We start from the raw sequence: 24,179 nt of genomic DNA, 5'->3' as shown, positions 1-24,179 counted from the left end.
TCTTCTTAAAAAAAGTTTACGTCTTCCACATTTTGCAACAGTCCAATATTCTTCTAGGCATTGTCTACCTCCCCCTAGGTCTGAGCACTGAACCTTCCCCTAAGTTATGACAATGAAGCACATTGAGTCCTAAACCTTAACAAGGCCATTCTACTTAAAAGTAATTGACCTTTTGAACATCTGGATAAACATGCCATATAATGAGTGAGCAACTGGCTCACCAGTCAGGCAGAAAGGATTACAGTGACTGGGGTGACATCAAACTGGTAACCTGTCACTAGCAGGGTTCTGCAGGGCTCCGTCCTCAGCCCTGTGCTCTTCAACATCTTCATAAACAACCTGCACGCAGGACTGGAAGACAGACTCAGCAAATTTGCAGATGATACAAGACAGGGAAGAGCTGTTGACTCCCTCAAAGGCAGGAGGCCCTGCAGAGACCTTGATGAATCAAAGGGCAGGGTAATCACCAACTGTGTGCAGTTCAACAAGGAAACATGCTGGACTCTGCATCTGGGATGGGGCAACCCTGGATGTATGGAAAGACTGGGGAATGAGAGGCTGGAGAGCAGCACCTCAGAGAGGGACCTGGAGGTCCTGGTCCATGGCAAGTTGAACGTGAGCCAGCAGTGCCCTGGCAGCCAGGAGGGACATCCCTGTCCTGGGGGCATCAGGCCCACCATCCCCAGCTGGGCAAGGAAGGGGATTGTCCTACTCTGCTCTGGGCTGGGGTGGTCTCACGTCAAGTCCTCAGGGCAATTTGGGAAACCACAGTGTAAAAAAATCTAAAGCTACTAGAGACTGTCCAAAGAAGGGACAGAGAGATGGTGAAGGGCCTTGAGGAGAAGCCTTGTGAGGAGTGGCTGAGGGCCCTTGGTCTGTTCAGCCTGGAGGAGACTGAGGGGAGACCCCATTGGAATCTGCAGCTTCCTCATTGGAAGTGGAAGAGGAGGGGCAGACCCTGATCTCTTCTCTGGGGTTGCAGTGACAGGACCCAAGGCAATGGCCTGAAGTTGTGTCAGGGGAGGTTTAGGCTGGGTGTCAGGTAAAGGTTCTTGCCCCAGAGGGTGGCTGGGCACTGGAACAGACTCCCCAGGGCAGTGGTCACAGCACCAGTGACCGAGTGCAATAAGCGTTTGGACAATGCTCTCGGGCATTCTGTGACTCTTGAAGTGTCCTGTGCAGGACAGGAGTAGGGACTCGATGATCCTGATGCGTCCTTTTCAATTCAGCTGATTCTGTGACTCTCTGCGATCAGTAAAAAAAGACACTGGCAGACACACCTGAGCCGAGCAGCTGTGGCGCTCTCCACGGGGCCGGGACCGGGGGGGCCGGGACCGGGGCACACGCCCCACCCCCTCCCTCACACCACCCCCACCATTCCCGCTCCACCCCTGGCTCATGACGTCATGACCGCAACATATCGCGAGGTCGCGTGACGCGAAGGAGCGGCCACCCCCGCCCCCGGCGGACCGCACCACCATTGGCTGCGCCGGCGGAGCGGTCGCGCTCTGATTGGCTGCCAGCATCGCGCGCTGTCGGGCGGACCGAGCGCGGAGCCGGGGCCGCAGCGCCTGTGAGGGGAGCGCGCCTGTCCCGCGTTCCCGGCGGATCCCGGGACGGGGCTGGCGGCTGCTGCACCTTGGCCTGAGCTCCTGACCTTCGGCCTGAGCCCCTGGCAGCCGCTCTGTGCCACCCGAACCCGGCTGGGAGATGTGCGTGGGTGCGCGCGGCGGTGTTTTCCGCATCCTCCGTTCGGGTTTGGAAGATCCGCGCTGTTGCTGACATCTCTGACTCCGTGCCTTGTTCTGCTCTGTGTCTGTGTGATTAGGCATCTCCGCTCAGGAGGGAAGCAAATGGATCCCCTGCCCAATCCCGCCCCCCTGGCCTCGAAGCTGCGGAACACGCTGGTTCGGTACCACAGCATCGGAGACGGCGAGTGGCGGGTGGCAAAGAAAACCGTGAGTGCTCCGGGCCGTTCCCGGTTCTGCTCCACAGGAAGCTGTGGGTCGCCGGTGCGGCGGAAGGAGCCCGCTGTGCCGTGCCACGCCACACGGCTGAGAAACACTTGGCCGCGCCCTGCAGGACTTCAAACTTACAGACTCTGTGAAACCATCCCTCTAGACTATCTTTAGATGGCAGGATGTGTGTTTCCTGTTCTCAGGCACACTCTGTCATTTCTTCTGCCCATTTTCAAGGGTGTATCTTACGGAAGAACCTGCGTAGGATTATAGGCTTGACTTACAACAAAATGTGAAGTAGTTAGCATTAGTGCTGCAAGAGGCTGACGTGTATTTTCAGCAAAGCAGACACAACCTGCTGGCGTCTGGAATCTCTTGTCAATGGATAGTTCATCGTGCCTCAGCTTTCAAATGTCTTTCTCTTAGAAATGAGATAATTCCTTCCTTCTTAAGAAATGAGATAATTCTCAGGGCTTCCTCTCGTACTGTTTAACTTTTGTGTTGTTCTTTAGAGACCGCACTTTATCCTAAGTTTCCTTCCCTGAAAGGGAATACAATTCCTGATTTCTCCAAGCAGTTTCCCATCTTTTGAGCTGTGTGGGATTTTTGAGTTGTGCTTCTGCAAGCTAAATAGCCTTTGCTTGTGCATCAGTCCTAGGCTGGGTGAATTTTTAGTGCTGTCCTCCACAGAAAGCAGAAGTGTAGCAATATAGCAGGACTAGTGTGGTAAATTTCTGTCTTTGTCTTTTTGTTACAGTGGTTTGAGTAGTGCTTTTATTTTTTCTTCCATCATGATCAGACACTGATAAGACAGAGGCAACTGATCTAAATGTAACGTGATTATTTGCAATATTAATAAATTTGCTGTCTGGAGAGGGAGGAATGGAGCATCCAAGCCTTTCACTCTTGCAATACACCTATACTTCTCTACTGTACTAAATATTGTCTATTCCTGTGTTGTTGTATTAAGTACTACTGTATTCCTTTAAAAAGTTACCTGCATCCTTTTGTTCCAAATCCTCAGATTTTACCCCTCTCTCCAGCCCTTCCTTCCTCTCTCCTTTCTTTCTTTCTTCTATTCCTTCTTTCCATTTTGATATTGTGTCATGTAAAAGAAATTCAGAGCTTTATCTACTACAAGGAGATGTGTTGTGCCCCAAAATACCTTAAATGATTCTGGATGTGGTACTTAACAGTACTGTTCTTTAGGACATTTGATCCTTTGTTCTTATATAATCATGATTCCAAATAAAGTGGTGCCATATGGTACTTTTTTCCACACCAAAATTCAGACATTTTGTACAGAGGTTCCATGTCATAGTTACATAAAAATCAGAAAAGATACTGGTTTCTCTGTTTCTCTGCGTAACTTTAAAATAAATAGACTACTGCTTGCAAGATGTATCTAGGAGAGAAAGGTAATTGAACTTTCTTGTCTGCACCTGCACCTCATGCACACCTCTGTACCTTGTGTTTCAGGAGTGCAAGCAGAAGTACTGTGGTCCTCCTGTCTGAGTAACATCTGGTTGTTGGCTTTCCAGTGGCCTTGCAACTGGAAGGCTTTCCTTGTTAACGTTGTTCCATTATTCTGTGTGTTTTCACAGTAAACTGACTTGGCCTACCAAACCCTAGCACAGACTTCTAGCATTTCACTCTAAGAAAGCCAATTTTCTGATTTTTTTTTTTAAATAATAGAAAACTACATGTAAAAGATATCAGAAAAATCTATAGAAAATTGTGCAGTGGTGCCCGTGTGAACCATGGCTAATTATAAAGTTGGCTGCTTTTATTCAAGGAATTTGAAGCATTTTCTGGACTTCTTGCAATTGTATCCAAGTGACAGTTAACATTGTGTCTTATATTTTCTTTCAGAAAGATGCAACTGTGTGGCGTAAACCGTCAGAGGAATTCAGTGGATACCTGTAAGTTTGCCTGCACAAGAGATACATTTTTAATATTCCACAGATGTGTTCTGTAGAATTTAGAAATTTAGAAATTAAGGCTGTGAATTCTACAGCCCTCAGCTACACAGATCCTCTGGAGGGAAAGTTAAAGTTAATAGCCTATTTTGTACTATTCCTTTCTAGTTTTTTATTTTGATACTTTAGCATTTCTTGGTCCGTAGCACAATGGTGAAGTCTGTGGAACACACCACAGGACTCCCATTGGCTGAAGTGGCAACAGCATCTGCCCAGAAATGATGCCTTTTAAAGCTCAGAATCAAGCCTGGGTTAACTAGTCCTGAAGGGTCACTGTGTGACAGCTCAGTCAGTCCTTGGACTCTTGCAGTGACTGTGCAATTTCAAAATACCAAGTGTGGGGTTGTGAGAGGGTTTTGTGGGATTGTTTGTGTGACATGAAGGCCTTTCCTGTGTGAGTTTCTGTCACTGGGTTCTGTTGGTATCTGTAGGTTTAAGTAGATAAATAGTTACTAAAAAACCAGCACTCTGAAGAAAGAAAAAGTCCTGTGAAAAGGTAGTGTTTAAAATGATCTCAAAGACTGATACACCTCACGGAATTTGAGTCCTGTTGAATCTGTGAGAGCTGACGGTCCCAGGCACCAACGGTTCCATCGGCCTGCTGGCACCAGTAGGTTTTGTAGTTGAGCTATTGCCAGGGGGCAGTGACTGCTGTGTGCAGGTGAAGATCCCAGGGCTGTTTAAGCACCTGGAGAACTAAAGGATGCTTTGAAGAGCTTTGCAGACACCTACCTGCAAGCCACTGACATGTTCATGTGGTCTTCCTGTTCCAAGTATACAGCTGAGATGGGCTCCATACAGATGATTATGAGTGAGTATGCACAAGTGAAGAGGTGAATCTGTTGCTTGATTATTTACTATCAATAAGAACATCTTAATGAGTAGAAAAGTATTTTGAAAATAATGATTTTGATGGATTCTTTCCTTTCAGGATTTGGAGGCCCAGTAACTAAAGAAAACAAAATCTCTGGTGTCAACTAAAATATCTAATTAAAAATGAATGTTCTATAATGTCATGTACCAAATTATTTTATTTGGTAATCATATGCCACTAAAGCATGTAATATAATAATGTAGATTCTCATTAGCTTGGTTCTACTCCTGTGTTATGATCTGCTCTAATCACACAGGAGTAAAGAGAACTAACTCTCTGTGAGTTAGCAGAATGTACCCCAAAACATTTGAATATTTCCCAAAACTTGATTAAAACCAGACAAGGCTAGATGTTGAATCTGAAAAATTGGTACATTTAATTTAGTAGTAAAAGAGGCAAAGAAAAGAAAGAAAGAAAGAATTAGAAAAAGGGAGGGATGTTTGGGGAGACAGGGAGAGTGACAGAGGTAGGTTAAGTAGAAAAGTTATCCCTCTGTGTGTCCCAATGATGTCTCACTGCTCCCCTCAATCTAGTCTTGGTGTTGAGTGTCCCCCATACAAAAGTATAGAATCCCATGGATTAATATAGGTTTGGGCAGGTGGGAATGCCCAGGTGCCTCCCCTGAGGGGGGCAAGTTTGACACTGTCCCTTGAATGACTCTGGATCTGTTACATCATTTTGCATCACGTGCAGCTCTGGTGCAGGGTCTGGGGCCCCCTTTGGGGGGCTCTTTAATGAGCCATGTCCCTCTGCTGTCCCTCCTGTGGATGTCCCTTAGATGTGACTTTGCCAGGGTGAAGAGGCCCCACAGCTGAGCTGGTGTGCACAGCAGAGGATGGGCTTTCACTGCCTGTGAGCAGAGGCTCTTTCACCACACACCTAAAACGTCTCTTCCTCCCCCTGTTGGTGTGAAGGTCTCTTCCAGCCTGACAGCAGATAAGCCTGGGGCTGTAGCCTCCACCCCAAAGGTGCTGGGTTTAATCCTGTGAAAGTATTTTTCTCCCCCAGCCCAGACCTGGGTCACTTTATCTTATCTCAAATCAATTTACAGTCCAATTTACCCAGCCATTGAGGATGCTTCTGTGCAGCTTTTGTTATACAGTTTTGCTATAATAGGCAAGAGTCCTTCATAAAACTGTTCAAGCTATAAACCATAGCATTTATATCTCCAATATACTATTACTTCTGCTTTATGAAAAATGTTTTTCCCATTATATTCCTGATCTTTTTACTTTAAGATTACTTACTTCTGGTGAACTCTCTTGCTAGCCAAGCAATAGGAATAAAATGACAAGTTGTTACAGTTGCTATAGAAATAAACAGGATAATTTTTATACAAGGAAGGAATTTGTAATTTATAAAGTACTAATTGTATAAAAAAGGACCATTTTTTCAGAAGAAAATTTCTTGCAGAGAAGAGTAGATGCACCCGTAGGTGTTTTCCTGTACTGTTTCTCTGATGCAATTGTCCACTGACCATACTTCCTGGTACAAAAGTGTTAATGTAAGTGTACTGTTGAAAATTAATGGAATATAAAGGATTTCTTACTAAATGTAAACACATTTTTCTAGCTACAAAGCTCAAGGTGTGGTGGAAGATGTTACTAACAGAATAGTGGATCATATTCGCCCTGGACCTTACAGGCTAGACTGGGACAGCCTAATGACTTCAATGGACATCATGGAAACATTTGAAGAGGTGAGGACTTATTTAGATTCTTGAGGGAAATGGGCATTGGTGAATACATGAATTTAAATTTAATGAATTTAACATTCATGTAGAGCAGAGCAATTCCAAGAGATATGAACCTTTTTCAGGCTTCTTTTTTGTATGCATGAGCAGCATTGTGCATACATACTCTGTGTGACCACAGATCAGGCTCTCTGGCAGCACAGTCCTGTTCTGAAGCTTGAAGTTCATCTTTCCATTAATGCTAAAAATAAAGGAGTCAGTCACAATTCTCTTGGACCTGGGAGCTTTGGTAGCCTCTGATAAAATTCACATACAGAGGGCTACAGTGTGACACTGTGTATGCCAAAGCCATTTCATACTGCTTGCTTTCTTCCATTCCACAGCAAACAAAGTATTAGTCCACTCATATGGAAGCTGCAACCTCCCCCTCTTCCTGAAGGGCTGACTTGTGTAGCATGGCTTTGTGCTGAGACACAAAATAGTTAATTCTGAGGGTCAGGACTTGATAAAAGAAAGGTAGGTTTGAAGCTGGTTACAGAACAACTAGTAGCCTTCCTTTGGTTAATGCAGACATTCAGTATGAACTCAAAACCCTCATCTGTGCACCTGGCTTGAACATAGATTGTCTTTTGCTCTGTCTCTGAAGGAAGATTTATATGACAAAGTATTTTGTCTGTATAAAATCTATATAGACTCTACTGTACTATAAGAAAGCCTGTTTTGAAGAATTGTTCACATTCCTTTTTATTTACCACTTAGTGGATTAAAAGTGTTTGATAGAGTATCTTAGTGCCAAGAGATTCCTCTTGAAGTTTGTTCCTGGTCCTTTTTGACCTCCCAAGTGCTCTTTGGTGACATAAGAGCCATGTGGTTTTCAGTTGTCAGGCATGCCAAAGTTTCTCTAACTTTAGATTTTTAAATCTTTATGGTGCCAGATATTCTGTTTCCACAACTCTCTGTTGTAGACCACAAGTCCTTAAAATTTCCAGCTTTAGGTTGAGAATGGCACAGCCTCACTGAATTTGCTGTGTAGTTGACAGAAGCTGTGACCTTTGTGATGTTAGCTGCCTGCAAGCATTACGTTTCCCTGTATTCATTATACTAAGATATATATTTTTTTTTTCCCTTATAATTCTGTCACTCAACAAGAACTGCTGTGTGATGCGCTATACAACTGCTGGCCAGCTCTGGAACATCATAGCACCAAGGGAGTTTGTTGATTTCTCTTACACTACAAGCTATGAAGATGGGCTTCTAACATGTGGTAAGTCACCACCTGCCTCTGCTAAATTCTTATTTTGCAAGAGTTGCTTGGCTTAAGATTTGATTCAGATTTAGTAGTAGTAAACATTCCAAAAATGGTCTAAGATGGTCTTCAACAAATAAATTAAAAGTGTTTTTACAAATTTAAGGTGTTTTAACATTTTACATATTTGAAGAAGTGTACAAGTTCTTTTCTGCCAGGTTTCACTTATGTCAGCTGTGGGGCAGGAGTGTTAGAAACAAGTTGAGTCCTTCAGCTCAGGTCCTAGAGCAAAGTGGGATGAGTAACAACTTGCTTCTTTTAAATGAGAGGAATGTCCTCTTTTAACATTTGAATTTTTGCTTATCATAGTCTCCTGTCTGTCACAGAGATTGGATGAACAGCAAATTCCATGCATGAAAATACCCAGGAACTCATAGTGTGCCCATTACTGCTACTAAATTCCCCAACCAGAAGCTTACATATTTCAAATTTACTGCACATTAATTTTTTTTTAACCTCTTTCAAATTAATTTCCGTTTTTGTTAGTTTGTTTTATTTTCCTTGATAGGTATAAGCCTGGACTATGGAGAGGCGAGACCAAACTTTGTCCGTGGATTCAATCACCCTTGTGGTTGGTTCTGCATCCCTCTCAAGGACGCTCCTGGCCACAGTCTTTTGACAGGTTACATCCAGACTGAACTGCGAGGAATGCTACCACAGTCTGCAGTAGACACTGCCATGTCTAGTACCCTGGCCAATTTCTACTCTGACCTCAAAAAGGCACTCAAAGCATAGACAAACAGTGACTTAAAAGCCAGTGCATTCCTTGCAATCAGATTATGTTGTTTAGCTTAGCATAGGTTACCTACTAAATTGAGGTAACACTCTTCCTGAATGACACCCGAACCTTTGTATTGAGGATCCAAACAACTTTAGCAAGTGCTTTTTGATGTGATAATTGGCATACATTCCCAGTGCACAGTGCGAGATGCTTTTTGCTTTTCAGCACTCTGCAGCTTTGTGAGGAATAGCCTGAATCTCTAAACTGCCAGCTTCCTCAGTAGAAAGCAAAAGATGTGTGTGTGGGCTTGAAAAATGCAGCATGAACTCAGCTCTCTCCAGCAGTTTTGGGAGCCAGGTGCTCAGGATTTTGATGGTGCAGGTTGCTGTACAGGCAGCATCTCATTGAAGATGTAATTTTGTTATATATATATATATATATATATATATATATATATATATATATTTATATTTACCTAATTTTTTATTTATTTTTTAAAGTTTGTTCAGCTGCATCTGTAATTTGTTTTTAAAATTTGCTTTGATTTATCATATGGATATTATATAGCCAGTTGTTAAATGATACTATTCATAAGAAAGGTATTCGTACTTGAGAGCAAAAATAAGTGTTCATTATTGGCATTTCTTTGATGTTGTAACTGTAACTTATTTACTGTCATATATAACAGTCTCAGTACATAAAGAAATGCCCTTACAGCTGATCCAAATCTCATTTAGGCCATCAGGTGTCTTTCCATAGTTTTTTTTTTTTTTTTGTGGGCTTTTAATCACACAGTTGTCAAAACAGCAAACCTCCAATGGATCTTCAGTGATACCCTGTACTTCTAAGGAGTTTTTTACTTAAACTTGCATGTAATAGTGTGTGTGGGGATTTCATTTGGTTGGGTTTTTGTGGGGGGGTTTCCTTCTGTGTATGTTTCTTTAACTGCAAACCCTGGAATTACAAAAGCAGCAGAAAGAGCCACTCATTTGCTTCAGGGATAGGTGCTGCTGTAGCCACAAAAGCACAGACTTGCCAGTGTTTTGGTGCTGTGGAGTGCTCTGTCTTGCTATCCCTAGACTGATCTTTGCAATAAATTAACCTCTCAAAACATGAGCAACAAACAAAGCTCAAGCTGCAGAATTGCTGAGATCTGCTGAAGGATACAGGGTCTTTTTTTAAGATGCAAATTTCAAAGATATTCAGCAATCTGAATCTGGGATTCTGACAGATACATAGCAGCAGCATTTAAAAAAATAACTCTCTCCCTGCTGGGAGCATGAATTCTCTTTAAAATCTTATGTTAAGCCTTTGATGTTCGTATGTGTCATTTGCTCAGGTGACACTATAGTTATCCCCTTGTTTTGCCAGTGCTCACAGTGGCAAGTTTAGCTGTGTAGGAGTTTGGGAAGGTATCTTGGATCCCTGATACTGTGGAGCCAATTGTATGCATATAATCCAGGGACAGGTAATGGACTCTCAAAAAACCAAAAATTCAGATGAAAGTCCCCAGTAATATTGGCTTTTTTTGACACTGGCCACTGTAACTGAACTCTGAATAGTGAGGACTTTCCTTTCTCATGACTCAATCAGGGAGGTAGAAAAAACATAATACCAAATATAGTGGGGGCTTCTTCAACCTGCTTCGTGTTTTAAGATATCTAGTACTATTTAAGACTGTTAAAGACAGTGCATGAAACAGCCTTTGGGGTCTTCATGGGCAGAAAATGTTAACTCCTTTTTGGTTTTGTGTATTCTGCATTTCCCTTTAAACCCCTCGATTAGTCTTCCCATTTTTTTTCTACCTTCCTTGTGTCTGCCAAAGTACTGCAAGCTCACAAGGTGATCTTCTACTGCCAAGGACACCAAGGAATTGCTGCCAGAATCCTCTTCTTTCTAGTACTGGTACAGAGGCAGTGAAATCTCTGGCAGTGCTGCTCTGTGAGATGAATGATGACATGATTGTAGAGGAAACTGAAGTGTGTCCTATTTTTTCTTCCCAGTTACAAAGATTACATGTGCAGTGAATCTGCATATTCATGTCTTCTCTTTTTAGAGCTTCTGGGACTGACTAATGGAGGGGTTGTGATGCAGATGTACATAGAGAAAAATATTGCTCAGTTTAAATCTGCACAAAGGCACTTCAGTGCTGGAGAAATGGGTCAGAAGGACAGTTAGAGGAGGATGTTTGTACAACACCAGGCACAGAAGAAGTAATTGTTCCAAATGCCCATTTTAGTGGCTCTGACACATATACAGTATCTATCCATATTTAGTATCCAGGGAAGTGGCTTTTTCTGCTTTCAGTAGAGAGAAGTTGGTGAAGCACAGAGCAGCTGAAGAAAGAAGAACTTGAGCTAAAATAAGAAAATTGCTAGTGTATTTTTGTATATTGATACTCCCAATAAAAATTTCATCTACTGACTAATGCAGAACTAGAAAGATGTCCAATTTCCAATGTATTTATTTGAACCTGAAATTTATATTATTTTTATATAGCTATAGATGGAGAGAGAAGAACTGTTTTTTAACCAGAGTACATCAGAACCAAGAAAGCCACAATATCAGAGCCTCTTCTCCCACTGTTGCATTTTCCGTCTGAGTTAGTGGACAATCTAGGTGGAGCCAAGAGGGAAAACAGTATCAGGAAAGCAGTATCAAGGACAAAGTGCAGGAACCTATGTTTTGTTTATGCAGAAGAAATGGGAGACAAAGTAAATGCTTGGTATGGATTTCTATCACTTAGGAATATAGTTATCCAGAAGTGACTTCTGAACAAATTGCCCAAGAATTGCCCAGCAGAGATTTGGTTTTGCTAGACAAATACTGTATATATAGACACATCAAAATTATATGGCTAATAATTTTTTTTCAAAACTTACTTTTTTAGAGATTTGGGCAATATGGCACTTTATGCTTTGGCACTTTAACTAGGTGCTTTGTATGTGTGTGGGAAAGATGACTGAAGATAAGACAATTTTCATGTTTGTGTTCTGTTCCTCATCTAAAACCTCCAGCATTAAACCTTGCCGGTGATGTGCAGAAGATGCAGAGCTGGGGTTAAGCTCAATTTAGAGGCAGTCAAAGTACTCTACCAAATCTGGCTGGGAGGTGGACTAGTACTCCAGAGAGATATTTTGTGCACAGGCCCTGATCTCAAATTTGATGAATTTATAAATGATGATGAACTTATAAAGCGCAGCATATATAATTCCTCCAGTAATCATAAGTAGTCAGAACATGATGGTGTGGCCTGGTTGTTTAACCTAGGTTGTTCACTGTTGTAGAAATAGCCCTAATTCTAGACAAACCACTCAAGATGTGCCTGTGAAAGTCAAACTCTGTATTAACAGTGGATTTAACTTACTGTGTTTAGCATTTAAGCGATTGTGTTTGTATTTTGAGTGCAAATGCAGAATAAATAATGGATCCCAACAGGCTCATGATGTAGCTTCTTCAATACTTGTGCAGCCATATGTAGCATTTTTGGGGAGTTATGTCTGATGATGTCACCTTCAGCTGCATGGTGATCTCTAATGATACTGGTTTGTCTCCTTAAATTTGAAAGCCATAAACCCTGCTTTCACTTAGAAACATTTTAGACTGAGGAGAATACCCGACTGAAATGTCTTGAAAGCTGTACAAGTAGGATTTTCGCAAGGCTTCAGTTCTAAAAATGTGTATGCAGGCGTTTTTTATGATGGCCCCATGATTGTTGTGGAAGAACTTTATTATTTTGGCTTAGTATTATTTATTTAGTATTATTTATTTTTGTATGTTTAAGAAGTGACCTATTAACCATAAACATTAAGTTAATCTGAAACAAATGAGCATATAGAAGGCATATAGATGTATATTAGGTGTATAAAACAAGCTGCAACATATATATTGGCATATATTTAATTAGCATACAGAAACGAAGAAAATTCTTGTATCTTCTCTAGACCCTTCCCTTGTTTCTCCTGCAAAGCTGTCATAAAGGCAGTAGAGTTCTGTAGCATTTGACTTCAGTGGAAAGAGTTGTAGCCTTCCTCTGTTGCTGACAAAAGGAACTGTCACCTCTGAGAAACAGCATGCTCTTGTAGGGCATGTATCATGTCACCTTCTGCAAAGTGTGGTGGGGATAGGTATAGAGGACACTTGGGATAATCCTTAAAGACATTAATTGTTAGAATTGTTGAAACATTGATATTCAAACCCATTTCCTGGTGAAAGGTAATAGAAGATGAGAGAGATTTTAAACCTATGCTAAATATTAAATGTTCTCTAGACAAGAATATGTCCTGAAGTCTGAAACCAAAATTTAAATTTTGTAACACATTCCACCTTTTCCAGTCCTCATTGGGCTGTGCTGGTGACTCAGTTTTACAGTTCAGGTAGGGACAGCTTATCATGGAGTTAACCTTCCTTGGAATTGTGCCACTAGCAGGGAGAAAGCAGACACAGATGGTAACAGCATATGGCAGGAGATACCTGTGCATAGTTCATAAATGACCCACATGATAAGAAATGCCACATCTGGATCAAGGAGCCTCAAATACCAACACATTGCCCAGAACTGCCTTCTCTGGAGTTACTTTATTTAAAACATTTCTTTCCATATGCCAAGACACTGGGACAAGCTAATAATCTTCAGAAGTTTTCTTTGATACAGGTAACCTAAGTGGAACTCTTAGAAGATCAGTTACTGCCTGAAGTGTAACCAGAAACTGACCTTGTTCAGACCCTCACTGGACCAGTTTGGCTCTGCCCTGGGATGCACAGAGGTAGAAATCACTTCCTGAGCTCTGTACCTGGGCCTTGCTGACCTGCCTGCCAGCAGAGACCCCTCTCTGAGGAAGTTTATAACCCTGGAGAGAAAATTATGCCAAGATTCTGTGACTGTCTCAGCTTGCAATTTGGGTTCCAAGCAGGGAGCATTGCTGCTGCGGCATAGGTGTCACTAATTCCAGCTCCAGGGTGCATTGGGGAGGCAGGGCAATGCTCAAGCAGGTGCATTTGAGCAGCAGCAAACATGAGTTTGGTCAACCCATGTTATTTGGGTGCCATACAACCCCTCCATGTCTGTATGCCTACCAGGATTTCAAGCTCCTCACAATTTGAAGGGGGAAGGAAAGAAACCACAGGAGGCCTTTTCACTGGAGCATGAGCCATGTCTCCACAAACCACCCTCTCTTCTGCATGCAGGATTAAGGATGCAGCCTGTATGTGCACAGCCATAACTGTAGAATTTAATGGTCTCTCTGTCTCAATCACCTAAATGAAAATAAAGTTTTGTATGTGCTCAACATGGGCAAAACATCTTTCTGTTCTGCTGTGTGCCTCCCAGTCCACACCATGGGAATAGAGCTTCAGTGGAAATGAAATTGAGGTAATCTGATGACCACAAGTACTAAAGAAGTAAGGAAGAGAGAAGAGACCCTTCCTGCACTTTTTTTTTAATGTCAAATGAAAGTATGGAGAATTCACCATGGATGTGAAGATATTGAATCACTTCCCAAAACCACCTCATCATTGGATATTTGAAAGATAAAGTTTCTGGGATATGTACAACGTTGAAGGAAACAAGTGCTTGAAGTGCTGAGAAGGACATCATAACTACAAAAGCCCAGGGCTTTTTAAAGATGAAGACTGCACCAGATATCAACAGAAATGCAGAAATTTGATAGTTATGAGCAGGATCCTCAGCTATCCTAACTCATGAAAAGTTCCTCTGACTTGTTAGTTCTTTCTTATTTCCCATTTCTTTATTTGTCTGAAGCTCAGTATAAAACCAGTGTAATGTTGTACTGTATCATGAGCTCCAACTCAGCTGTTTGATGTGCTATTTTTAAGAGGTCAGCCAAAAGCAAACAACCCTTGAGGTCCAGGGGGAGCTCGAAGTCACCCGGTACTTGCCCTCTTCTTTCCTTTGGTCTTTCCACTGCTCTTTTCCATTCTGTTACGGAGGTGTGACCAAGATGATTTCACAAAACTGCAGTAAGAATGTATGCCTTGCATTAGCTTGGGAAAAGATTCAGCAATATCCATGGAAGTGCCAAATTAGACTTTTTTTTTTTTTTTCTGGAGCACTGTTGTCATGCAAAATGTCTTGTAGAACTTATAATCGTTTATTTCTTACATTGCTCCAGGATGGAGAGATTTTGTAAAAACATCTCCCACAAAAGGGTATGAAGGAACTTTGCATTCAAGAAGTTTGCAAGACTAAGGAATTGTAGGTGACAAAGATAACAAGATGCACCAGTACCAGAGTACCAGGCAAGAGGGAACACCACTGAGGGTGACAGATGTGGGAACAGAGCAGAGAAATTAAAAAAAAAAAATAAAAAATCCTTTCAACATGTCAGTCTTGCAATGTTCTCCATTCAGGTACCATGTGCAGCTTACTTTGTAAAATACTTCCCAGTTAAAAGAGAAGCAGAACTAGGGTGTACAAGGAGGTGGCAATTTCTTAATTGCTGGAATTAATTAACAAAAAGGGACATAAGCATCTCTTACCACATAACCCATCCTGGGACACGGGAAGCTTGGACAGCCCCTAGTTTTGTACTCCACCATTAATAACAGATTTTGTTTGTTATTCAGCTGCTAACTTTTAAGGAAAGAGGAGCAGGGGAAATGCTGTGCCAAGCTGGAATTCAATCTGGACTTTGCAATATAACCAGTTAACACCATGATAACTCCTCTTTATAAGGATGAATATTGTTCCTTGATTGTTCCTACATTGAGCATTAACTGTCAGCAAATAATAGATGTAACCTTTTCTAGATTTACTAGTTTATTTAGCATCAGATCAGTCATGCAAGACACTTGTTAAAAATAGACATCCCAGCACTGAAGCATTTTTTCATGGCTTATCAGCATTCCCATGCAAACACACAAGGAGGTACACTGGTCCCACACACAATACATGGAAATAACAAAATGGTCATTTTTTTCTGGTTCAAATTTCTCTCTGGTTCCCTTGCACAGTATAACGAAATTTACTACACAAACAGGCTTAATCAGGAGCAAAAAGGTAAAGTTAAGCAAGCAGACCATAAACTGCTATTTAGTTGCGTTTATCTTTGCTAGTATAAGAAAACAGTGTTGACAGTACAGGATTTCTTAGACATTAAGCAGCAAAATAAGGAGTCAGGAACTCAGAACATGGAGCTAATTTGAGAGAGTCTGCTATATGTATTTACAATATTCTTCATTGTTATTACTTGGAGTCCAGCCTCCACTGCTCTGAGATCAATGAGCTTCTGTAACAGGCTTATAAAATATTTTGTGTTATTAATCAAAGGCACCATTTTTTCTGTTTGTCTTGGAAACATCAGCACGTACCCTAACCACCCAGCATACAGTATTCTTGAATTAACAAAAGCACAAATTTCCCTCCTTATGGTCCTCATCCAGCCAGGAGCCTCCAAACAAAGGTCAAGCCAGACATGCACCCTTCATGTATCACATTTCTTCAGGTTAATATCAGTTTAAACTGATGAGCTCCTTACTGTGGGTGGGGAGCAGCCAGGCAGCCCCTGGTTGGTACTCCCTGGTCTTGCAAGGCTGTGGTGGTATAGCTCCTGGGGGCCCACAGACTTCTTCCCCCAGGCCAGAGAGCCTCAATGAGTCTTCCCTTCTCCTGCTCCCTGGCAAGGTGGACCAGCCACCACCACTGCTTCACTGCAAGAACACCCTGTTCATGGTGGACTTGGCAGTGCTGGGTTAAGAGTTGGACTGCATAATATTTCCCAACCAATCTCTTCCAAAGGTCTTTCCCAGCCTGGATGGTTCTGTGGTTGTATGACTAGGGTTCACCCTCCTCCTCTCTATCTTTTTTTCTCCCTGAGCAGCCATTTCAGAGGTAATTTTCTTAAGAGCATAGGCCACTCATCTCCATGTATTCCAAAAATAAAGCCAAAAAAACCAAAAAACAACCAGACTCGAAAACGATGTCCTCTTATGGAACATTAAGTAAAATTTCTGCTGTTTTATCAGGAGTGTTAGCATGACATCTCATGAGGATGTGGTGTGAACAAGGAAGTGGTTCTTGTGCACAACAGCACAAAGAAACTGTTTGGGTTAGCTCTCACCAGTTAGTAGTCATAACTGTCCTTGTTTCTAATTACTTTCAGTAAAAAATATCTTAGTTTGTAATTATTGTCTCCCTGTCACCAAAGTGGTAATGATTTGAGCAAAGCAAACAAGGCACCTATCACTACACTGAAGGTAGTACATTGATGATGGAACTAGCCTTGGATGCTCTGCAGGGTCCTTGTCATTCCCAAGGAAAATACTTCTCAGGCAGGACACTGCTGCAGCAGGGTTTAGGAGATATTTCAAAGACATTTTTGTCTAAATATACATACAGTCCATTTGCTTAGTTTCATGAAATGTTTCTTGATAAACTTCAGTTTTCTGTAAAAGACTATTTCAGGCCCCCATGGCCAGCTGAGGGAGACATGACTGGGGGACATATTAATAGTACAAACAATACAACTTCAGTGTCTTACAAATGAAGGGTAGGGTCAGTGGTGATGTTTTTCCATCTGGAGGAGGCTGTCACTGGATAGATATGTTTGTACTACTTCCATTAACATGTCTGGTGGGCATGTCAGGAAAATAAAAGAAATCAAGAAACTTGAGACCTCAGAATGTACATATACAGACACTTTTCACTTTATCCTTTGTTGTAACAAAGATAAAAAGGAGCTCCTTTTAGTGTGTTCTGCAGCAGACTTCTCTGGTGTGTTTGTTGTGCGTTGTTATTGTGCAGTGTTATTTGGGCATTTGTGTAGCTGTGCTCGTTCATGCAAATTTCACATTTGTAGGTAACATCATCATGCTTTGGGCTGAGGAGGATGAGCCCTCATCATGAGGGCTGAGAGGATAGTGCAGACCCCTATGAACAGTCCTGTGGATCAATAAATATGACTCAGTGGCTCCTGGAACATACAGTCTCTGGGACAGATCACATAATATTTGCAGCTATGAATCAAACCCAATGGTTTGTCCTCAGCTTTCAAGAGACCAGAATAGCTGCTGCGAGTAATTTCAAATAATTTCAATTAGAAGAGCTACCCCAGATCCACCCAACACAGGGATAAGAATTACAGTCTTTTTTCTTGTTTTTTTTTTCTTGTTGATGGACTTTCCCTCTGTGTACTTATGCAGATACAAAGGTTGGCTCCAGAGTTTTGTATTACAAAGCAGATCACTATTTAGAGTTCCAGGCAACAAATGGGACCACGTGCTCCAAACTGACTTTGCAGCTTCTTGTGCCAACACTGTAAATGGCAATGTTGCATAAAATATGATTCTAAGTGTGTCAACTCATATTATGTAAACAATATTAAGAAGGTCACTGGTCATAGAACACACATTTTTCAGAATTTACAGGCCTGACTTGTCTCTTTGACCTAAACAATTCTTCTTCCTTCCACAAGAAGGAAAAAGGTGCTGTTGGCAAAGGAGCTTCCTGGTGCTGAGGAGCAGAACCTGGCAGGTGCTGTTCTTGTGCCTCTTTGCTCTGAGCCCCTCACCCTGTGCTTACAGCAGCCCAGGTGCCTTAATTTTCTTTTGGGAAAATAACCCAAGAAACTCAGTTGTTTTCTGTGTCTGTCTGGCGTTTGTTGCACACCACTGAGCTATTTCTGTCAGCCAGGTATAGGCTCTTAAGAAAGGAATCGGAAGGTGCCAGGAAACAGCATGAGCCTGGGAAATGTAGAGGGAAAGTAGAAATACCTCTCCCTGGGTACCAACTGGCAGTGACAAATCACACCAGAGGTGGCTCACAGAGAAATACAGGTGTTGACTGATGAAACTCAGACTCTTCTGCGAGCACAAAAGCAGGAATGAAACCATCTGATGGAACCAAGGGCAACAGCAAATTTGTCAGGGCAGAAAAGCTGAAACCTGCCAGGTGTCAGATGGTCTTTACCCACTGACTGGCAGTTGACAGCTGCTCCTGGGTGCCCCTGGGCCAGGAAAAAAAGAGATGAAGCACAAAGGGGAAGAATAACAATAAGCCCTTTAGCCATTAATGTTAAAACATGTTAACACAAACTCTGAAGCCAGACTGAAAAAAAAATCCCTTTCTTTTAAGCTTTGCTCTTTATGTATCTTCCTATAGGAAGAACTCTGTGCTACTTCACAGGGGCAAACACATGCTGTTTAATATACCTTGGCCAATAAACATCTTCCTGATATACAAAATAAAGGACCAGACTTTTCTCAGTCACACATGCTGTGGATGGAGCATCACTGGGCAGGGCTTCTATGTAGTTTGGGGTAGCTCCAACTCCTCACAAAATGCTGTGCTTGTGTTGTCACTTCTCTTGACCCCTGTAGTGAGCACATGAAAGGAAGGCACTGAAATTATCTTTTTCCCAGCTGTGTCTTGGAAGGAGCCAGAGGCAGGCAAAACTCCATACCACTGTATTTGTTATCTTTCATACCTTGCTATGCATTACTGAATTTCATCCAGCAATGACCTATATATACCAGACTGGTAATCATTATAGTTTCAGGTCCAGCTGAGTAATGCTGGCAAGGGACAAATGGTGGCTTAAAACTGCCACTGCTGCAACTTTTAATACAGACTTGGTTTTCAGATTGTTCAGCAGTCTCTGCTTCTTGTTTGATAAATTTATATATTTATGTGTTCATGTACATATTCAGATTTTAATCTATAATTTTACTGCTAAATTCAGAATTGGGCCACTTCAAGTATTCCATTGTATTCCTGCTTCTGTACCATGCCTATCCCCACAATATTTGAATGCCTTCCAATAATAACTGCATTCAGGTTCTCTTTTCCACTTGGGAGGGATGTAAGTATTTAGTGAATCTTTAGTTATATACATGTATATCATTCTATCCTTAGGGTTCACACTCCAAGGAATGCTCTTCACTGCCCCTCAAGCAATCTTCCAAATTACTCTGGCCAGAAATTTTACCTTCCAGATATAAAGAATCTGCAGTCTTGCCAGTAAGAATTTATATATCTTCTGGAACTAAGATCATAAAATCACAACATCACAGAATGGGTAAGGCTAGAATTGAGCATTGGCATGGTCATCTGGTCCCAACTCTCTGCTCAAGCCAGGTTTCCTAAAGCACATTGCATAGGATTGTGTCCAGGTTTTGGAATATTTCCAGTGAGGGAGACTCCACAGCCTCTCTGCGCAATCAGTCTCTCCCCGTATGTGGACACCTGCACAGTAAAGAAGCCCTTTCTCATGTTCATGTTCTCATGTTCAGGGGGAACATGCTGGACATCAGTTTCTGCCTATTTCCTCTTGTCCTATTGCTCAGCACTGTGGAGCAGAGCCTGGTCCATTCTCTTGTCACCCTTCTTTCAGGTATTCCCATGTATTATTGAGGTCCCCTCTCAGTCATCCCTTCTTAAGAGTGAATGGGGCAAGCTCCCTCCACCCTTCCTCATAAAGGAGCTGCTCCTTTCATGTCATCATCCTTGTAACCCTCTGCAAGCCTTGCTTTAGAGCTCTGTGTCTACACTAGGCAAATATTTCATTCATATTTTTCCCCCTTTTCCTTCCTTATTTTCTTCTTATTCTGCAATGCAGCTGATGGTTTTTTGATCAACAAAACCTGGTATTGTGTAGGGACTCATCAGGGAATTTGATATAAATTTCTTTACACAAAAGAAGAATGAACTCTGTTTATGTTCCAACTGGATTAACTCTGATAGGGAATAAATATATTCTTTGAGTTGTTATTGTTTTATAAAGTAACTTTAAGGATGTTCTGCTTGTCTCTTTGTTACCTTAGTTATTTCAGGACTAGGGTGTATCCCTGCCACTGGTCTCTAGATCTAACTGTGCATCTTTCTTGGTCAGCCTCTGATATTTTTTGTTACATGAATGCCGTGCCTCCATAAGTTGTGCCCTCATAACCTCAGCAGCAACAAGATTGGCTCAGCCACAAAAAAAATTAGTTCTTCTCCAGAAGAAAAAGCCTCTGCACAAGCCTGGCGTCAAGGCATCGTGCTGACACTTGTGTCTGCCATTCTGTAAGTAGACAATATGCAGGACAATGTGCAAGGATTTACAGGGAGTCCTCTACCCCACAATTTGTTATGCTGCTCTTAAAACCCCAGAGATGACCCAGCACATGTGCAGGAGCTGAGGGATATTTACCTAGAAACAAGGGTTTATTTTCCAGAGTCCTGCTGCATTTGCTGCTTGTCAGATATTGCTTTCCTTCTGCCAAGTTGGACACTAACAACTCCCAGTATCATTTTCCCTTTCCCTGCTGCTTGGCAGCAGAAAATATGGTGCTGTCTTCATTTCTCCCATGGCTGCCAGCTGTTTCTATGTTCCACTTGCAGTGTGTGTTGTAGGAGAAGGTGATTCATTTGGAAAGTGTGGACACCTAGCTGCCAGTGAGCCAGAGCCTCCTGCAGCCTGGGCCTCCCTGCTGGACTGAGCCACTTCAAAAAGCTTTTTGTTGATGCTTTGATTCTGCTTTGCTACCACACAGCGTTTCAGAGCATTTTGCTGTATGCCCCAAGGCAAAGGGACTGCTGGGCAGTTTTTGTCACTCCATGTGTCCAACAGCCTGCTCATTTTTGTAGACAGACTCCTTAGTACCCTTCTTCTGAAAAACCTGCTGTATCAAAAACTTTTGCCTGGATGGTATTCTGAATTCAGAAGTTTGATTACAGTCTGTCTGCCTCTTCATAGCATGTTTGCACACTGTAAAGTACAAACTTCAGCCAGCAAACCAGCACCAGGCTCACATTTTGTGGATGACATCTACTGTGTCGTCCACAAAATTGCAAGCAAAAGTGTTTGGAATTACAGGAAATCTATTCTATTTTGGAGGTAATCTTTCTGAACCTGGGAAAACCCCTGCTGTGGTACAAAGACAGGACTGCTTAGCCATTTAACAGCCATCTGATCATCATCTTAGCTCTGGAATATTAGCCTACAATTGGCTAGTCCTTCAATCTGCTTTTAAAGGAAAAGTTTTGCTAAGTTCAAATACTTCAGAAATTATTGGAAGGTTTTCCCTTTTGTACTTAAAGAACTTTGTTAATATGTTAAATATTCTAAAGAATTGAAGCTCAGGATTTCAATAGAAAAGAGCACAAGTAACTTTCTACTTAGCTTATAACTTAAGATTTGGAAACATCTGGTCAATCCCCAGTAGTTTTCAACTGTGTTCACATTTTTCAGCCACAGTAAGACACTGATGTTGCACATCCCAGTCTGCACTACAGGAGATGCCACCAGGATGTGATTTTTCAGACAAAGCCAATGCAGGGAACACCTGCATCTTCTAGTGCATGCATATACCCAACTGCTGTCATACATCAAATATATCAGCCAGGCACTGTGCTTTACCAAGTCATGTACTGGTAATCACAGCCTCAGCACAGACATCCTGATTGTTTAATGCTGAGTATGATAAAAACAAAAACAACTGAAGCCCCAGAGTCTTTTTACACAAAACTGAGTTGCCTCTGAAGATCATGCTGTCACATAGAGGTATCCTCTCAGATAACATTAGTTCATAGTTATGATATGCTGTGGTATAATTTAGCAAAAACCACCATTGGGAATAAGCTGGGACCACTTTTCAGCTCAATAAACTGTGCCTCAGATGAAGGAATTTATGCTCATGCTCACAGTTACTGCTCAGCCAACTCCACTTCTGCAGGTTTGAAGCAATTATCCCAAATGAAGAAGAAATGGTACAGAATCCAGCCTCTCCCATCAAACTTCCTTACTGACTGAACTTGGATGACTTCACCACAGTATAAAAGGGTGGAGTAAATTAGCTGAGAACTGCCTTTTTCCTCTAGTGACCTCAAAGGAGGTAAGACAGAGAGTAAAAAGTGAGACAGGTGGATGTATCTGTGACCTTCTCCAAAGTTATTAATCTTGTTGTACTTGTTTCCAAGGGAAAAATCTGTAAAAGTGTCAAGTTGGCTTGCACACAGCTGCTTTGCCTCCACCAGATGTTTCAGCTGACCTCAAAGTGTGTCCTTTGAAAACTGAATGGATGCACGTTTTAACCCTTCTTAGCAAAACTTTTTGTACAAGTTCAAAGAGTTCTGAGAAATGGACAAAAAATCTAAAGTATAATATATTAATTAGCATGCATTTTCACCCAGTAAAGACAGGAGCTTTAATCCTCCTTTATATATTAATTTAGGGCACATTTTATTTATTAAATCTACCATATGAATAACACCGTATTACCCTTTAATTTCATCAGGAAATGTAGCTATTGAATGTTTTATTAAAGTCTTGTTTTTTTCAGTAGCTGCTATATTTTTTCAAGGCAAGTTGTGCAAGGCCTAACAACAACATAAAAACAATTAAAGCTAAAGAGGAATTATGATTGTATTAAGATGTTAGGTAACTATCAGTATTAAAAAGTTTAACAAGCACAAATGACATTTTTGTATGTCAGGTTCTTTTTGCCATTTTTGTAATATATCAGTACAATAGTCACATGCTGTCAAATAGATAAACAAGTGTAAGTGGTCATACACACTGATGCACATTAGTTTTTCAGTTCCTATCAATCACATTCAACAAGAATATCAAGATAGCTGAAGAGCCTGACCCTACTTTTACAAGCTGATTGATGCACACAGCTGCTACCTCAAGACACAGCTCTGGGTGGATGCAAGATCGTGCTGGTGGATCACTTTACAGGAGGCATCCTTTGTTAGGAAAATGTGGACTAATTACAAGTGGAAACTGCTCACTCATGAAGTTAAACTACCCAGGAACCAACTAGATTATACTACTTGCTCCTAGACCTTGCATAAGATTGTTTCCCCAAAGTAAAATCAGTAATTGTGAAATAACTTCTTTCAAGCATTTACAACTTATTTAAATGCAGATTATTCCCTTAGGGTGTATAAAATGTCTTCTATCTGCAGATTAGAATTTTAATGAATAAATATAATGGTATGCTAGAAATTTGCATGTGCTCTAATCCTTGTTTAGTCTGTGGTTTTGTTTTGCTAACACTTTACTATGGAATGAAATGCCAGAGTAATTTTGGTTGTTATTAAAATACTGTATACAAACAAGAAAAGTCAGAATAAGGCATTCTCAATGCAAGCTTGAACAATGTACATTTTCATGCCCAGTGGAACTACCATTTCAATTTCTTCTCAGAAGTAGTGGAATGTTTTTTTTGTTGTTTTTTTTTTTTTTTTTTTGCATGTAAATCCCCAAATACTTTTTCAATTTTACAGATAAAAAACATTATTTCATACATCAGTTTTAAAAGCATTGGTTTGTTATTTCCTTCCATTTTGTCTGCTGAAGGACTATGAACCTGGAAGGAAACAGTTCAAAGAAATTCACAACATAGATAAGACACCTACTTCCATAAAACCAAACAAAATAGCATTTTGTTTCAAATGCCACCTAGGAACACTAGATAGATGAAGTATACACATTATGGTAGGTAGTTAATAATCCCCATGTTTTCACCTGCCGATATTACTGCAAATTACACTGTTTCCATGGCATGCCTAATGGAACAGTTGGCTATTTTCATAAGCAGTCACATGCACTGAAGGTAGAATCACCAGGTGGGACCTGTAGCACCCCGAAGCAGAACCAGAGAGGCCAAGCTTGCTAATCTCTCTCGCTGGATGACAAGGTAGCT

The 24,179-nt window shown here is 41.4% G+C and overlaps 1 protein-coding gene across 2 annotated transcripts; it reads left to right on the top strand.

Moving 5' to 3' along the window:
* Positions 1-1,538: 1,538 nt before the first annotated feature.
* On the top strand, positions 1,539-11,966 carry STARD4 (StAR related lipid transfer domain containing 4). Of its 2 annotated transcripts, none has more exons than XM_041399173.1 (6): positions 1,539-1,712; positions 1,829-1,958; positions 3,831-3,880; positions 6,384-6,510; positions 7,654-7,768; positions 8,319-11,966. In XM_041399173.1, coding segments are annotated over exons 1-6 (651 nt in total). In that variant the 5' UTR covers positions 1,539-1,710; the 3' UTR covers positions 8,546-11,966. The 2 variants fall into 2 exon arrangements, with proteins under 2 accessions (XP_041255107.1, XP_041255108.1); XM_041399174.1 differs by having other exon boundaries at positions 1,539-1,720.
* The last annotated feature ends 12,213 nt before the right edge of the window (positions 11,967-24,179 follow it).

This window comes from Onychostruthus taczanowskii, unplaced genomic scaffold, assembly GCF_017590055.1.
Source record: "Onychostruthus taczanowskii isolate IOZ18803 unplaced genomic scaffold, ASM1759005v1 scaffold158, whole genome shotgun sequence".
NCBI lineage: Eukaryota > Metazoa > Chordata > Aves > Passeriformes > Passeridae > Onychostruthus > Onychostruthus taczanowskii.
The sequence above is the reverse complement of the archived record's forward strand: the minus strand, read 5'-3'. Positions and strand labels throughout refer to the sequence as shown.

Excerpts from the sequence above, each read along its gene's own strand:
- STARD4 (XM_041399173.1), top strand. Across the intron at positions 1,959-3,830 it reads GGCGGGTGGCAAAGAAAACC|AAAGATGCAACTGTGTGGCG; the intron begins GTGAGTGCTCCG and ends ATTTTCTTTCAG. Across the intron at positions 6,511-7,653 it reads TCATGGAAACATTTGAAGAG|AACTGCTGTGTGATGCGCTA; the intron begins GTGAGGACTTAT and ends TCACTCAACAAG.